The 18,308-nt window shown below is 43.6% G+C and overlaps 1 protein-coding gene across 1 annotated transcript in view; it reads left to right on the top strand.

Annotated features, from left to right (window-relative positions):
* Positions 1-258: 258 nt before the first annotated feature.
* LOC138095305 (neuronal acetylcholine receptor subunit alpha-7) overlaps positions 259-18,308 on the top strand; it is a 154,478-nt gene continuing 136,428 nt past the window's right edge. The window contains exons 1-2 of the mRNA XM_068991338.1: positions 259-304; positions 566-705. Of these exons, the coding sequence (XP_068847439.1) occupies positions 259-304; positions 566-705 (186 nt within the window). The remainder of the gene's footprint in view (positions 305-565; positions 706-18,308) is intronic.

The raw sequence follows: 18,308 nt of genomic DNA, 5'->3' as shown, positions 1-18,308 counted from the left end.
GCGCGCCTCTCCTGGACTTCTGGGCTACTGTCTCCCCCGCGGCCGCCCACCGCTGGGGTCGGGCTGCGGGCTGGTCGGGGGGAGGGGTGCGGGGGACGGGGGCGGGGCTCGTCACGTGGAGAGGCGCGCGGGGGCGGGCGGGGCGTGGGCGCGCGCTGGGCTTTTTAAAGGCGCGCCAGCAGAGCCGGGTGAGGCGGCTTTGCGGCCGCAGGCGCAGGCCAGGGCTGGTTTCCGAGACGCGCAGCTCCGGCCCCCAACATGCGCGGCTCGCTGTGCCTGGCGCTGGCAGCGTCGATCTTGCACGGTAAAGTCGCCGGTCTCTCCACCCATCACTCTTGCTCCGTGGGATCCCAGGCGCATCCCAGGCGGCTCGGGGCGCCCCGCGCCGGGGACGGGATTGGGGATTCGCGCCTGCTGCTAAGGGCGGCGGGAGGCGCTGCCGGTGGAAGGCGAGCCCGGCACTTCTGGGCTGCGCTGCTTGGGCGGCTGGGGGTGCGGGCAGGGGGCGCATCCCCGCCGGCTTTCGCTGAGCAGCCCGCGCGTCTCTCCTTTCCTCTCCCCGAAGGGTCCCTCCAAGGCGAGTTCCAGAGGAAGCTCTACAAGGACCTGGTGAAGAACTACAACCCCCTGGAGAGGCCGGTGGCGAACGACTCGCTGCCGCTCACAGTCTATTTCTCCCTGAGCCTCCTGCAGATCATGGACGTGGTAAGTTCCGGCCGGGCCCGGGCCTGCCCACCGCCGTGTGCCTCGGTTTCCCCAGCTGCCCAGGGAGAAACCTGGCATTCCCAGGCCACCTGTGCGCTGGTACTTCAGACCTGACTTGCCCTCAGATTAGAAACTCAGGGTGAAAGTATCTCCATCCTGAGTCAGGAATCATCAAGAATAGGTGCGAATGGTCACACATTAGTACCCCTTCTGGTATAAGTACTGGCATGCAGTCTGACATGGGTGTCAACTTAGGCATTTCTAGACTTTTCTCCTGCTTCCCTGGGTAGGGGTCTGGCCCTGGGCTTTGCAGCTGACTCGTCTGTCCAGGCAGAGGGCCGGCTGTGAGCATTTAGACCCCCTCCCCAGTTCCAATAATGGGCATGGTTTGCTTTCCTGGGGAGGATAATGCAGGTGGTTCTGCTCTGAAGATGAGCAAGGCTCCGCTGCCCGGATTCACTTGTCTGCTTGTTCAGGCAACTGCTTCCAGCCCCACGGGCTTCCTGCAGACTTATTAGTGCTCACTTCAATTGGCAGATCTGTGTAAAATCTGGATAAGTTTGTTCTTCTGCTCTTCTAGATTGCTTTGGATATTCACTTTTCATTGGCACATCCTTCATACAGTACAAATATTTAATGAAAGCATTTAAGTCATTATAAGTGAGTTTCAGTGTCTAGCCTGTACAAAGCACTGGATTTGGCTCTGGAGCAGTATACAGGGATGATGGTGTTCCAAGGAGGGGAGAATGTGGTAGGAAAGGGATGTGAGAAAAACTACAACAGGTGGAAAGTGCTAAGAGCCTCCAGAAGTGTAAGAAGACAGGTGAGATTTCATAATCCTGCAAATAAAGAGTGCCTGTTCTATTAAACTGTTGTATGTTGCATCATTTAATCTAGTTAAAATTGCTAAGATGAATGGCTGCTTTTCCCACAGGACACCTGTGTTAAATGTATACTTCCTTCTATTCCGCAGTTAGACCTATGCTTCAAAATACTCAGTGTGTATGCAGTGATGTGGACAAACTATTACGCTGGAGAGCTGTAAAAGCAGATAAGTGCTGTCCCCTGGGTTACCAGGGCAAAAATTGCTGTTTAGAGAGTTTGGACTGTAGGAAGAAGGAAAGGACAGAGATATGGGGTTAGGGGAAGAGGTGCTGAGAAAGCTGCCCTGGTGTTGAGCAGAGCCAGGGCAGAGAAATGGAATCTCAGAGGCTTTGGGGGATGGGTGGGGTGGGCGCAAGCCCTGTGGCATTTGGGGAGGCAGACTTTATAGAGCAGCTTCTCTGTTACTTTAGGAATCATAGGATTTGTCCTTGGGAGCCTTGGTAGGTTCTGGCTCTGCTCATTTCTGGATAATTGGTCTTAGGTGTGCATGTCAAGTTGATTCAGTCATGTCCAACTCTTCAGACCTATGGACTGTAGCCTGCCAGGCTCCTCTGTACATGGGGATTCTCCAGGAAAGAATACTAGAGTTGGTTGCCATGCCCTCCTCCAGAGGATCTTCCCAACCCAGGGATTGAACCTGTGTCTCCTGCATTGCAGGAGGATTCTTTACCGCTGAGCCACAGGGGAAACCTGGTTGATCTTTGCTAAGTTTCTCAAGCATTCTGAGTCTGTTAACACCTTGGACAGGATAGCACTTGAGCCGTCATTGTGATGACTTGAAGACTGTGGAGGCAACTTTGAGAGACTGCAAAGTTAGAAGACAGGGGTCATTTTCATCTAAATAAAACAAAATTACCCCCCATCCCCAACACACACACATGCACACACACACACGCACATTACAGAGGACTAGGTGAGCTAGCACACTCCAAAGTAGTGAGAAAATGAAAGCCACCCCAAGGCCATTTGCTTGGGGTTGGCCCCAAATGGGCCTCACTGTGGGTATGTGTGTGTCACAACTCCTGGTCTTGGACTGGTCCTTGTGCTGGATGCTTGGGATGTGGAAGGGGAGTGGCTACTGAGCTAGGGAGCAGGAGCAGTGACCAAGGGGGGCACGTGCCGTAGGCTGTGGCAGTCTGTTTTGGAGAGAAGACCACTCACCAGGAAGCTGCAGTCTTCTTCCTAGTACCTCCATCTCTTTAAGAGACCTTTCAGGAGTCAAATTACATGAGAGATTTTGGCTTTTATGAAAAATTTGGGTATAAACTACGGTTACATGATGTGACAACTAAAAAAAAAGTGAAATGCAAACATTTGTCAAGTTAGAAGATTTTAAGAAGAATAATATAAGCAGTGTGTGTCATCAGCATTGCAATACCAGAGAGAAGCGCTCGTGAAGACCACTGTCAGCAGCCAGAGGTCACAGGAGGGTGTGAGGGGAGAAAGCTTTGGTCTCACCTTGACCGTGGATCTAGCTGTGAATGTGTTGAACTTCCCAGCTTGCCAATAAATACTGTGAGCTCATGGAGTGGCCTTCAACAAATTTACTTTCTAAGCTCTGTTTCCTCATGTGTAAAATGAGAATAATGTCCACTTCACAGGGTTTTGAGAGGATTAAATAAGAGAACGTGCTTGCCACACACTGATAATTCACTGAAGATTTGCTTTATCTTCATAATGTAGCTACTCAAAGGTTGGGACATCAATGCCTAGAAAGGTGTGGTCTCTTGGCCAGGGTTACTCACTGATTAGAGGCAGGGCTGTGTAGAACACGCACAGCTGCCTTGCAAGTCCTTTGTATGTCCGGCCTCCTTTAGAATCCTTAACTTCTTTTGTAGAAAAATCAGCTTAATTTATTTAAACCACTTGAGTGTAACTGATTGAATGTGACTGTCCTGAGATTAGAGTGAAAAGGAAGTCTCTATATCAGAAATAATGAAATATGCAAACATTTGTATTCCAGCCAGACTTGAGTCTGTCTGGTTTTGAGACAGAGCCAGGGCTTTCCAGCCGGACTCTCAGGACCCTGGACAGAGATACAGTGACTCATAACTGATTCATGTGGCAAGCCCTAACTGGCATCAGATTCTCGTTACAAATTCAGTTCCAGAGGTCCTTTGCCCATTCTGACTGGGCTGTTCTAGAGACTCTTTTCCTTCCAAATCTTGTTATTGTTCCGCTTTCTGCCAGCAGAGATTTCCCGACTGGAGTAACAGGGAGATAATGTATGATACTACATGTCTTATTTCCATGGATGACTGTTTACCTGTTTATCAGTTTATTCAACACATATTTTTTATTGAAATCTTCTTTGGACTTTGCTAGATTCTGGGAATTTATACATGGTTAAGGGATTATTTCTACTTCTATAATTCACAGCCTTATCTATGGAGACTGACATGTAAATTCAAGAGTATCTCACATATACCTGAATGCAAATCTGGTACAGACACACCTAGGAGGAAATATTTACTTCCAGCCAGGTGGCTAGGAATTAGATTTCTAAAGGTGAGTAGGAGTTTGCCAGTTGGAGAAAACCTGGAGGGCTTTCCCAGTGAGGTGAACAGGGTGAAGAAAAATGGAAGTGGGAGGACACCATACCCTCAGCAAGGTGTGTTCTGTGGGAAACTGGCTCCAAGTGGATCTTGGCTGCAGTTGTGCTGCAAAGCTTTACAGAACCTTGAATGTGCTTATGTGTGTTGAGAATTTTTAAAAGACAGATGTCATACTAACCAAACTACTAACTTTCTCTTGCATACCCTTTTGTAAGAATGATGTTCTAGAAACACACCTTGCAAGATGAACGATGGGGGTTATCTTTTGGTAGGAGGGCTAAGGTGAGTTCATACCATAGACAGAAGAGATGTTGAGCATAAGGTATGTTGAGTGGCTCTGCAGAGTTTAGATTTCGTCTTGGGCCCTCATCAGGATATATCTCCCAGGATATGAGGAGGTGGTGGTGGTGTGCCAGAGGATTCATGAAGCTGCAAGATCAGCTTGCCGCTGCATATTTTTCTAGAAATGGAAACAGTCCAAACCACAATATTTGCATTAAATCCAACACGTATAAATTATAGATGAATGAAAAAAATGTACATAAACTTTTAAAGACAAAGCATGTATTTTCAGAGGGATAGTTTTACCTGCTGTGATCTCCTCTAGCTATCTATAAGGCCCCCTTAGTGAGAAACGAGGTAGAGAGTGAGAGGGTGTTGGATTTTTAATCAGAGGTGGGACATTACTAGATCTGTGTTTAGATCAAGGATGCTGAGGGCAGTGTATGTGTGGGACAGATTAAAGAGACGAAAAAGGTAGGCAAAGGATGAAGAGGTCAAAACTGCAATGGTCAGTGTGGAAATGTGGAGACAGAGACAGATTCCAGAGACCTTTGGGGTGTACTGTCTATGATATATAACTGTGTGTAAGAATTCTATGTAGGTACATACATAAATTTGTTAACTGAAGATATCTAATTTATTCCTAACTACATAGTCTGACTACAGCTCAGTTCAGTTCAGTTCAGTTGCTCAGTCTTGTCCGACTCTTTGCGACCTCATGAATCGCAGCACGCCAGGCCTCCCTGTCCATCACCATCTCCCAGAGTTCACTCAGAGTCCGCGATGCCATCCAGGCATCTCATCCTCGGTGGTCCCCTTCTCCAGCCCCCAATCCCTCTCAGCATCAGAGTCTTTTCCAGTGAGTCAACTCTTTGCATGAGGTGGCCAAAGTACTGGAGTTTCAGCTTTAGCATCATTCCCTCCAAAGAAATCCCAGGGCTGATCTCCTTCTGAATGGACTGGTTGGATCTCCTTGCAGTCCAAGGGACTCTCAAGAGTCTTCTCCAACACCACAGTTCAAAAGCATCAATTCTTTGGTGCTCAGCCTTCTTCACAGTCCAACTCTCACATCCATACATGACCACTGGAAAAACCATAGCCTTGACTAGATGGACCTTAGTCGGCAAAGTAATATCTCTGCTTTTGAATATGCTATCTAGGTTGGTCATAACTTTTCTTCTAAGGAGTAAGCGTCTTTTAATTTCATGGCTGCAATCACCATCTGCAGTGATTTTGGAGCCCAGAAAAATAAAGTCTGACACTGTTTCCACTGTTTTCCCATCTATTTCCCATGAAGTGATGGGACCAGATGCCATGATCTTCATATTCTGAATGTTGAGCTTTAAGCCAACATTTTCACTCTCCTCTTTCACTTTCATCAAGAGGCTTTTGAGTTCCTCTTCACTTTCTGCCGTAAGGGTGGTGTCATCTGCATATCTGAAGTTATTGATATTTCTCTCAGCAGTCTTGATTCCAGCTTGTGTTTCTTCCTGTCCAGCGTTTCTCATGATGTACTCTGCATAGAAGTTAAATAAGCAGGGTGACAATATACAGCCTTGACATACTCCTTTTCCTATTTGGAACCAGTCTGTTGTTCCATGTCCAGTTCTAACTGTTGCTTCCTGACCTGCATACACGTTTCTCAAGAGGCAGGTCAGGTGGTCTGGTATTCCCATCTCTTTCAGAATTTTCCACAGTTTATTGTGATCCACACAATCAAAGGCTTTGGCATAGTCAATAAAGCAGAAATAGATGTTTTTTTTGGAACTCTCTTGCTTTTTCTATGATCCAGTGGATGTTGGCAATTTGATCTCTGGTTCCTCTGCCTTTTCTAAAACCAGCTTGAACATCAGAAAGTTCACAGTTCCCGTATTGCTGAAGCCTGGCTTGGAGAATTTTGAGCATTACTTTACTAGCATGTGAGATGAGTGCCAGAGAAGGCAATGACACCCCACTCCAGTACTCTTGCCTGGAAAATCCCATGGACACAGGAACCTGGTGGGCTGCAGTCCATGGGGTGGCTAAGAGTCAGACACGACTCAGCAACTTCACTTTCACTCTTCACTTTCATGCACTGGAGAAGGAAATGGCAACCCACTCCAGTGTTCTTGCCTAGAGAATCCCAGGGACGGGGGAGCCTGGTGGGCTGCTGTCTATGGGGTTGTACAGAGTCGGACATGACTGAAGCGACTTAGCAGCAAACATTAATTTGCCCAAGGCAATGGCATCCCACTCCAGTACTCTTGCCTGGAAAATCCCATGGACGGAAAAGCCTGGTAGGCTACAGTCTATGGGGTCATGAAGAGTCGGACACAACTGAGCGACCTCCTTTCACTTTTCATTTTCATCCATTGGAGAAGGAAATGGCAACCCACTCCAGTGTTCTTGCCTGGAGAATCCCAGGGACGGCGGAGCCTGGTGGGCTGTTGTCTATGGGGTCACACAGAGTCAGATATGACTGAAGTGACTTAGCAGCAGCAGTAGAGATGAGTGCAATTGTGTGGTCGTTTGAGCATTCTTTGGCATTGCCTTTCTTTGGGATTGGAATGAAAACTGACCTTTTCCAGTCCTGTGGCCACTGCTGAGTTTTCCAAATTTGCTGGCATATTGAGTGCAGCACTTTGACAGCATCATCTTTCAGGATTTGAAGTAGCTCAACTGGAATTCCATCCCCTCCACTAGCTTTGTTCGTAGTGATGCTTTCTAAGGCCCACTTGACTTCAGATTCCAGGATGTCTGGCTCTAGATGACTGATCACACCATTGTGATTATCTGGGTCGTGAAGATCTTTTTTGTACAGTTCTTCCGTGTATTCTTGCTACCTCTTCTTAATATCTTCTGCTTCTGTTAGGTCCATACCATTTCTGTCCTTTATCGAGCCCATCTTCGCATGAAATGTTCCCTTGGTATCTCTAATTTTCTTGAAGAGATCTCTAGTCTTTCCCATTCCGTTGTTTTCCTCTACTTCTTTGCACTGATCGCTGAAGAAGGCTTTCTTATCTCTTCTTGCTATTCTTTGGAACTCTGCATTCAGATGCTTATATCTTTCCTTTTCTCCTTTGCTTTTCGCCTCTCTTCTTTTCATAGCTATTTGTAAGGCCTTCTCAGACAGCCATTTTGCTTTTTTGCATTTCTTTTCCGTGAGGATGGTCTTTGCCTGTCTCCGGTACAATGTCACAAACCTCATTCCATAGTTCATCAGGCACTCTATCTATCAGATCTAGGCCCTTGAATCTATTTCTCACTTCTACTGTATAATCATAAGGGATTTGATTTAGGTCATACCTGAATGGTCTAGCGGTTTTCCCTACTTTCTTCAGTTTCAGTCTGAATTTGGCAATAAGGAGTTCATGATCTGAGCCACAGTCAGCTCCTGGTCTTGTATTTGCTGACTATATAGAGCTTCTCCATCTTTGGCTGCAAAGAATTTAATCAGTCTGATTTCGGTGTTGACCGTCTGGTGATGTCCATGTGTAGAGTCTTCTCTTGTGTTGTTGGAAGAGGGTGTTTGCTATGACCAGTGCATTATCTTGGCAAAACTCTATTAGTCTTTGCCCTGCTTCATTCTGCATTCCAAGGCCAAATTTGCCTGTTACTCCAGGTGTTTCTTGACTTCCTACTTTTGCATTCCAGTCCCCTAGAATGAATAGGACATCTCTTTTGGGTGTTAGTTCTAAAAGGTCTTGTAGGTCTTCATAGAACTAACTCAGCTTCTTCAGCATTACTGGTTGGGGCATAGACTTGGATAACTGTGATATTGAATGGTTTGCCTTGGAGACGAACAGAAATCATTCTGTCATTTTTCAGATTGCATCCAAGTACTGCATTTCAGACTCTTTTGTTGACCATGATGGCTACTCCATTTCTTCTGAGGGATTCCTGTCCGCAGTAGTAGATACAATGGTCATCTGAGTTAAATTCACCCATTCCAGTCCATTTTAGTTTGCTGAGTCCTAGAATGTCGACATTCACTCTTGCCATCTCTTGTTTGACCACTTCCAACTTGCCTTGATTCATGGACCTGACATTCCAGGTTCCTATGCAATATTGCTCTTTATAGCATCGGACCTTGCTTCTATCACCAGTCACATCCACAGCTGGGTATTTTTTTTTGCTTTGGCTTCATCCCTTCATTCTTTCTGGAGTTATTTCTCCACTGATCTCCGTTAGCGTGTTGGGCACCTACTGACCTGGGGAGTTCCTCTTTCAGTGTCCTATCATTTTGCCTTTTCATACTGTTCATGGGGTTCTCAAGGCAAGAATACTGAAGTGGTTTGCCATTCCCTTCTCCAGTGGACCACATTCTGTCAGGCCTCTCCACCTTGACCCACCCGTCTTGGGTTGCCCTGCTGGTATGGCTTAGTTTCATTGAGTTAGACAAGGCTGTGGTCCTAGTGTGATTAGATTTGACTAGTTTTCTGTGAGTATGGTTTCAGTGTGTCTGCCCTCTGATGCCCTCTTGCAGTACCTACCATCTTACTTGGGTTTCTCTTACCTTGGGCGTGGAGTATCTCTTCACGGCTGTTCCAGCTAAGCACAGCCACTGCTCCTTACTTTGGATGAGGGGTATCTCCTCACCCCCGCCCTTCCTGACCTTCAATGTGGGAGGGCTCCTCTAGGCCCTCCTGCGCCCGCTAGTCTGACTTAACGGTGGTTATTAATTTTCTACATGGGCTTGTAACTGGGCTGGGAATGAGTTAATACCTAAGAAATCATTTTGAAGTGATGCAAGTGTAAGATTCTAAATTACCAACAGTTTCCATAATATTTCTCCTTTTTGCATTCCATTTAGTCATTTGTCTGCACACACACATCTAAAGGCCATTCTGAGTGTTGATTTGCATAAAATAAATGTGCATAGTTAACAAAACATGTCCAGAAGGCAAGGTATTTAAACTGAATAATAAGAATCAACACATAATTATTTAGAAATGTATAATACATAATGATGCAGGAATGATTTTTGCTATGTTATACATTTGGGATTGCAGATTGAACTTTTTAGAAACTTTAGTCACAAGACAGCAGAACTAAGTGGTTGTGCATTTGAGGTTTGCTACTGCAGAAGGCAGGCATGGGTGTGGAGTCCCTCCCCCCAACCCCCAGCATCTGCGGGCTTGTGTGTTATCCGAAATCCCTTGGTGGCTCTGCTCTGCTTTGTCAGACTTATGATTTTACTTTTACTGGCCACTATGTGAAATGCTACAACTCAAACTTAACATTATCAAATATTTGCTGTAAAAATTGCACACCTTGAAGACAGTCTATGAAGAAAACCCAAGGTGCAATTATTTAATTATCCTAATAATGTGTTTGGTTATAAGTGATGTTTCTTACAGCTACAAATATATGTTTTGTGTAGGAAGTCAAATTAAACAAAAAAAGGACTGCAGGCGAATAAAAGTCATCCAAATCACCATTACTCAAGGCCTTCTGGCGCATTTCAGTCTTTTCTCTGTGTTCATAGGTTATTTAGAGAAATATTTAAAAATTAAAATGGCATAACATCATTATGGCACCTTAAACAATATTAGCAAGCATTACTTTTAAAGTGACACAAGTAGGCCAAGTGGTAAACTGAATTTTAAAATAAAATTGTGTTCTTTTCCCGCTATTATGTAACTCTCACTACCACTGTGTATTTGATCCCTATTTGTATTTTTATCTTAGAAGTCTCTTATAAAGTATTTATTGAAATGATTCATGATGTTACTTCAAAGCTTGGTTGTGTTTTATGTTGTCTCAGAAATTGTATGTGAAAAATCACAGAGATAATTTGAAGATCTTGATACTTGACAATACCTCCCTCCAGTTTTACGTTTACCTCTGACCAACACTCAGGCTATAGGTACCAGCAAGCACAAATCACCTTAATCCAGTTAGTGACTGAGAAGAGGACGACCTGGGCTACCATTCCTAAGAGGGCTGATTTATTTCTCGATTTTGCATATACATTCTAGAGTGTGAATATAGAGAACTTAGCAAGGTCTTCCCTCTATTCTGTAGACCTTGAACCCCACTATGTCCTGCCAGCTCTTGAGTCTGCCAAGATTTGCTTTAACTTTTGGCCTCCTAGGCATTGCCTTAGAAATCATCACATGGTTCTGGAAAAGTGGCCCCAGACCCTGTTATTCTCTAAGCTTCCCTCCCTTTCCTGGACCTTGGCCCTGCTGTTCCTCATTGCCCTATTCTTTCTCTGACTGCATTTCTCATTGTGTTTTCCCAGTTGGTCTCACTGCAGAGTGGGTGTGAACTACCTAGTTGATCACTGTGGGTTCAGTTCAGTCATTCAGTCGTGTCCAACTCTTTCCGACACCATGGCTGCAGTACGCCGGGCTTCCCTGTCCATCACCAACTCCCAGAGATTACTCAAACTCATGTCCTTTGAGTCAGTGATGCCATCCAACCATCTCATCCTTCTCCTCCTGCCTTCGATCATTCCCAGCATCAGGGTCTTTTCACATGAGTCAGTTCTTTGCATCAGGTGGCCAAAATATTGGAGTTTCAGCTTCAGCATCAGTCCTTCCAATGAATATTCAGGACTGATTTCCTTTAGGATGGACTGGTTGGATCTCCTTGCAGTCCAAGGGACTCTCAAGAATCTTCTCCAACACCACAGTTTAAAAGCATCAATTCTTTGGCGCTCAGCTTTCTTTCATTTCTTTCATCGTGCGTAGCAGAACTGAAATTCTAAATTAAAACTTGTTTATAGTGCATCTTTATAATTGATCCAGATTTATTATGGTAGAAATTTTACCCCTATTAAACCTCTTTATGGCTCTGGGACATAAAGGTACAAAATTCTTTTAGCTTTATAGACAGGATTATGGGCACTTTCACTAAAGGACGCTTTCTTGTAAATGTTGCCTTTCAAGTCTACTCCTGAAGATATTCCCCAAAGGCTTAGTTCTCTCAAAGCTCCTGATTCATCCCTGACATGCTGTTAAAGGAAGAGAAATGATCTTGTCATGGAGAGATGCTAGTGAAAATCTCTGCTCACTTATTGATTTATCAGGATTAGGTAGAGTTTTACTTCTTAGAGAAGAAGAAGCTAATTTGAAACTTCTCATTCTCTTTATTTCGGTGATTTCCTTATTTGTGTTCCACACCAGCTATAAACTGTTTTAGCAAAAGAGCCCTCAAAGTGAAAACCAAAACCATTAAAAAAAATAAAAGCTTGCATGTGCACATTTATGTGTGTATTAACACACAGACACACACACACACACATACACACACCCCTTTAATCTCTCTTTATTGAATGTTGGTTTTTTTTTTGGATATCACAAGATATCACATAATATGCTTGTTAAGTTTCCAAGAGAAAAAACTAGAAGTTATAGCAAAAGCCTCAGAGTCACAACTTACAGAGAGCCAAGCAAGTGACTGAAACTAACGTGAAATTAAGTAAGAAATTGTTTAAAGTCCAGCAGGGTAGTGGGAGAGGCCTGGACATGGGGCTGGCTCTGGACTCAGAGTCAGGCCGTAGAAGAAGGCGCTGATCAGTGCCCCACTGCAGGTGGGAGTGGGTGGGGTGGGGGCGATGTGGTTGCCGCCATGGTTAAGGAGGGCCACCTGTGAGATGATTCCCAGCATAGGAAATTTATTCTGGGATCACTGAGGGCAAATTGTCAGTAAAGATTCCTGTCTTGGGGTAAAAGAGATATTTCTGAGGAAGAAAAAATGTGTTTGTTTTATTTTGTGGCGAGAAGGCAAGTGGTCAGGTTGAGCTCCAGGTGTTTTGAAACGTTAGAATCGTAAAGCAGTTTTTTATTCTATTCATCTGTCTTCAGAAACTCACACATACAATGTGTTATATGCAGGGGCTCAGACTAAGCAAATTAAGCCAAGGCTGCTCACTGATTGAACTCAAAGTGCTAACATTTACAATTGAAATCACTGGTCCAGAAACATTCGTTTACTCACTGTTTTCCTTAAGATGTTTTATTGACATTTGAAGTAACCTTTAATACGCTGGCTAGCTCTTAGACAGATTTCATTTGAGAAGTCATTTTGAACTTTGACTTGCATTATAATACGGGTCCCCTGTGTGGCAAAATATCAAAACCAGCTCAACGAATTGTCACAGTGAACCCATGCAGGTAACCACCACCCAAGACGACTCTTCTCCCCCTTTTGTGTACTGGAAAACCACAGCATGATGTCAAGCGTCAGAGTTTAATTGTGCCCTTCTCTGGGGCTCTGTATAGATGGAATCACACAAGAATATAGTGTGTATTCTTTTCTTTGCTTTTGTTCACTTTTATTTTTGTGAGAGTCACCCAAGTTCTTGCCTATTGCTGCAGTTTATTCATTTGTATCGGGTGGATGTATCATGATTTGTTATTCTGTTGATGGAGGTTTTTTAAGTTATTTCTAGTTTTTGGACTCTTGTGAAGTACACTGCCATGAATATTCCAACCACACACGTCTTTTGATGCACATACTTATGTATTTCTATCACGTGTATATACATAGGAAGGGACTAGCCAGGCCCTTGGATGGCATGTCTTTAACTTTTCCAGATGAAGCCAAAACCTATTCAAAATGATTATACCAATTAACATGCTCACCAGCAGTGTCTGAAACATTCTTCTTGTTCTGCATAATCACCCACACTTTGTATTTTAGTCTTTTAAATTTACCATTCTAGTGGGTGGGGAGTGATACTTCCTTGTGTTTTTAATTAGTGGTTTCCTGATTACCAATAAAGTTGAGGACATTTTCATTTCTTAATTTTCCACTTGGATATCATCTTCTCTTGCAAAGTGTTTATTCATGTCTCTTGCCTGTTTTTATCTGTGTGTGTATGTGTCTGTGGTTTTGTTCTTTCCTTGTTAGGATTTGTATGTGTTTTTCTATTTTATGGACTTGAGCCCTTTATAAAATGCTTTTGCAAGTATCTTATCTGACCCTGGCTGGTCTTTCCACTCTTTTCATGTTCTTTCTCTTTTTCATAAACTCTTAATTGAAGTAGAATATGCTTGTGGCTCAGCTGGTAAAGAATCCACCTGCAATGTGGGAGACGTGGGTTTGATCCCTGGGTTGAGATGATCCCCTAGAGAAGGGAAAGGCTACCCACTCCAGTATTCTGGCCTGGAGAATTCCATGGACTGTATAGTCCATGGCGTCACAAAGAGTCGGACATGACTGCTGCTGCTGCTGCTGCTGCTGCTGCTGCTAAGTCACTTCAGTTGTGTCTGACTCTGTGCGACCCCATGTGACTTTCATACTTCACATGCTTACAGATGGGCTTCCCACGTGGTGCTAGTGGTCAAGAACCTGCCTGCCAATGCAGGGGATGTGAGAGACAAGGGTTCAATGATCCCTGGGTCAAGAAGGTCCCCTAGATGAGGGCATGGCAGTCCACTCCAGTATTCTTGCCTGGAGAATCCCATGGACAGAGTTGCCTGGCAGGGTACAGTCCATAGGGTTGCAAAGAGTTGGACATGACTGAAGTGACTTAGCATGCACACACATGCTTACAGATAAATTGTATCTTTAGATGAACAGAAATTCTTAATTGCCTGATTTTATAATTCTTTTCCTCTATCAGTTCAGTCACTCAGTCATGTCTAACTCTTTGTGACCCCATGAATCGCAGCACACCAGGCCTCCCTGTCCATCACCAACTCCTGGAGTTCACTCAGACTCACATCCATCGAGTCAGTGATGCCATCCAGCCATCTCATCCTCGGTCGTCCCCATCTCCTCTGCCCCCAATCCCTCCCAGCATCAGAATCTTTTCCAATGAGTCAACTCTTTGCATGAGGTGGCCAAAGTACTGGAGCTTCAGCTTTAACATCATTCCTTCCAAAGAAATCCCAGGGCTGATCTCCTTCAAAATGGACTGGTTGGATCTCCTTGCAGTCCAAGGGACTCTCAAGAGTCTTCTCCAACACCACAGTTCAGATGCATCAATGCTTCGGCACTCAGCCTTCTTCACAGTCCAGCTCTCACATCCATACATGACCACTGGAAAAACCATAGCCTTGACAAGACGGACCTTAGTCGGCAAAGTAATTGTCTCTGCTTCTGAATACGCTGTCTACGTTGGTCATAACTTTTCTTCCAAGGAGTAAGCGTCTTTTAATTTCATGGCTGCACTCACCATCTGCAGTGATTTTGGAGCCCAGAAAAATAAAGTCTGACACTGTTTCCACTCTTTCCCCATCTATTTGCCATGAAGTGATGGGACCGGATGCCATGATCTTCATTTTCTGAATGTTGAGCTTTAAGCCAACTTTTTCACTCTCCTCTCTCACTTTCATCAAAAGGCTTTTTAGTTCCTCTTTACTTTCTGCCATAATGGTGGTGTCATCTGCATATCTGAGGTTATTGATATTTCTCCTGGCAATGTTGATTCCAGCTTGTGTTTCTTCCAGTCCAGCGTTTCTCATGATGTACTCTGCATATAAGTTAAATAAGCAGGGTGACAATATACAGCCTTGACATACTCCTTTTCCTATTTGGAACCAGTCTGTTGTTCCATGTCCAGTTCTAACTGTTGCTTCCTGACCTGCATACAGATTTCTCAAGAGGCAGGTCAGGTGGTCTGGTATTCCCATCTCTTTCAGAATTTTCCACAGTTGATTGTGATCCACACAGTCAAAGGCTTTGGCATAGTCAATAAAGTAGAAATAGATGTTTTTCTGGAACTCTCTTGCTTTTTCCATGATCCAGCAGATGCTGGCAATTTGATCTCTGGTTCCTCTGTCTTTTCTAAAACCAGCTTGGACATCAGGAAGTACACGGTTCATGTATTGCTGAAGCCTGGCTTGGAGAATTTTGAGCATTACTTTACTAGCATGTGAGATGAGTGCAATTGTGTGTTAGTTTGAGCATTCTTTGGCATTACCTTTCTTTGGGATTGGATTGAAAACTGACCTTTTCCAGTCCTGTGGCCACTGCTGAGTTTTCCAAATTTGCTGGCATATTGAGTGCAGCACTTTCACAGCATCATCTTTCAGGATTTGAAGTAGCTCAACTGGAATTCCATCACCTCCACTAGCTTTGTTCATAGTGATGCTTCCTAAGGCCTGCTTGACTTCACATTCCAGGATGTCTGGCTCTAGATGAGTGATCACATCATCATGATTATCTGGGTCGTGAAGATCTTTTTTGTACAGTTCTTCTGTGTATTCTTGCCACCTGTTCTTAATATCTTCTCCTTCTGTTAGGTCCAGACCATTTCTGTCCTTTATCGAGCCCATCTTTGCATGAAATGTTCCCTTGGTACCTCTAATTTTCTTGAAGAGCTCTCTAGTCTTTCCCATTCTGTTCTTTTCCTCTATTTCTTTGCATTGATCACTGAAGAAGGTTTCTTATCTCTTCTTGCTATGTTTAGTGCTTATTATGTTATCTTTAGAAAAATCTTTCCCTGCCTCAAGTTCATGAAGATACTTTTCTATATATTTGCATTAGAGGCTTTTTGTTGTTACTTTACCTTCACATGGAACTCTAAACTGATAGTTATTTTGTTTTTCAAGGCTAATTAAAGGATTGTTAGTATAATGATTGCATGATTGGTGAACTTTGTTGCTTTAGGCATTGTATTATCCACTTTGTCTGCCCCCAGAGAGACATTTCAGTCATTTTAGTGTGTCCATGATATGGGGAAAATCCCAGGGCTATGACATTTTTATTATGACACGTGACCCTATCTATGAAACAGAAACAGACTCACAGATATAGAGAACAACAGCCTTGTTGCCAAGTGGGGTGGGGGATGGATTGAGAGTTTGGGGTTAGCAGGTGCAAAGTAGTAAAAATAACAAATAAAGCAGTGATTACAAACTATAGCCTACAGGTTAAAATCTGCCCACTGCCTGTTTTTGTAAAGTTTTATTGTAATACAAACACAAATAAATGCCAATAAGATGCAGCATTTACAGAGCCAGTAATAAAGGATTTCTGAAAAGCCCTGGGCCCTCTCCATGCTGACTCTTACCCAAATACATTTAGTTGCCTCTGTTTCTGGTTGTGACACCATTGTGACAGTATTTTAGTAATCTTATCATCCTCTTCCTGGATTGATCAACTTCACCCATTTCTGTGACTTCCTATTATGATAGGTATGAACTCAGCTCATTCACAGCTCTCCTCACCTCCCCTCTTACCTCTGTTCTCGCTTCTTCCACTGCTCACGTTTGCACCTTCAAAAGTACAGAACAGGTAAAGGGGGTCAACAGATGGTGGCAGATGGAAATTAAACTTCTAGTGGTGAGCCTGCTGGAGTGTGTACAGAAGTGGAAATGTAATGTTGTATACATCAAACTTATATACAAACTTATAGAATGTTATAAAGCAATTTTGTGATATCAGTTATATGTGAAATCTAAAATATAGCACAAGTGAACATATCTAAGAAACAGAAACAGTCTTACAGACATAAAGAACAAAGTTGCCAGGGGAGTTGGGGTTACCAAGGGGGAAGGGTTTGAAACTATTATATAGAGAGTGAATAAACCACAAGGTCCTACTGTGTAGGACAGGGAACTATATTCAATATCCTGTGATAAAACATAATGAAAAAGTATGGTAAAGAATTCATATGTGTATAACTGAATCACTTTAGAGTAGAAACTAACAGTATTTTAAATCAACTATACTTAAATTGAAAAGAAAACCAGTATTAATCAATTTAAAAAATTATAGTAATCTTAATTATATGTATAAGCTAACTTGTTGAGAAAAAAGAGAAAAGTCTCCTTGTCGTTTCTGTTGCCCGGAACCCTGGATCCAGCTTTCCTTCTCTGCCATCTCTCCTGTTCTGCCCCTCCTTCTCTTGAAGCCCTTCCATGTAGGTAACATGTACATTCTATTCTCTGTGTGTCTGTGAAAGTCAATCAGTCGTGTCCGACTCTTTGCGACCCCATGGACCATACAGTCCATGGAATTCTTCAGGCCAGAATACTGGAGTGGGTAACTTTCCCTTCTCCAGGGGATCTTCCCCACCCAGGGATCGAACCCAGGTCTCCTGTATTGCAGGCAGATTCTTTACCAGCTGAGCCACAGTCATATTTAATTTCTTTGTAACTTGACAGTAGCTTGATTTGACTTGGGGTGGGGGGGGGGAGACAAAAAACAGCCCTCACGATTTTGTGGCAGTGTCAGCACTGTTCTCTGCAAAGCCATTTTTCTTAGCCCCTATTTTCTTCTCTTTGAATTCAGTGCTGTGTTTCTGTGTCGTTCACTGGGGCCGTGTGTGCCTGGTGTCAGCTGATTTGGGGTCACGCGCAGATGGTCTCCGTTTTACCTTCTTCACCAAATCTTATTGTTATCCCGGTGTCTTTGGTCACGCTGTACATCCAGTAGGGCCTCCTTTTTTGTCTTTTGTACACTGGGCCCTCTTTCTCTCTGGGAGTACTGGTTGGAGGGTTGTCCTTTCCTTCTTTTCTTTTGTAGTTCATTTGTTTTAAACTAAGCTATGTTATTTCTTCTAGGGTCATTTTCCTCCCCTTCTTTTAATTTTGCTTATTTATTTACTTTGCCTTTCTATTTATTTTTACTATGTATTTGTCAAGACTTTCTAAAGTTCCTCTGATTTGTAGTATCTCTTATTATTTTTATATTAGGGAACAGAAACATTAGTAGAAGTGCTGTATCAGAGGGGGCCTATTACATTTTTGAGGACCCAAAATGGTCAAGGACTGAATGCTTTGCTCCAGAGGCATCTCTTTTCACCTGAGCTGTTTTGTTTCCTAATTCAGGGCTGTCCAATATAAATTCAGTGTTAGCCCCAGATGTGATTTTACATTTTCCAGTGGTCATGTTTAAAAAGTAAATGGTGCAGGGAACATTGATTTTAGTAAGATACCTCACTTCACCTAGTATTCCTAAATTATTAAGGATATAACAAGTAGCAAACATTAAAAAACA

Source organism: Capricornis sumatraensis, chromosome 19, assembly GCF_032405125.1.
Source record: "Capricornis sumatraensis isolate serow.1 chromosome 19, serow.2, whole genome shotgun sequence".
Lineage (NCBI taxonomy): Eukaryota > Metazoa > Chordata > Mammalia > Artiodactyla > Bovidae > Capricornis > Capricornis sumatraensis.
The sequence above is the reverse complement of the archived record's forward strand: the minus strand, read 5'-3'. Positions and strand labels throughout refer to the sequence as shown.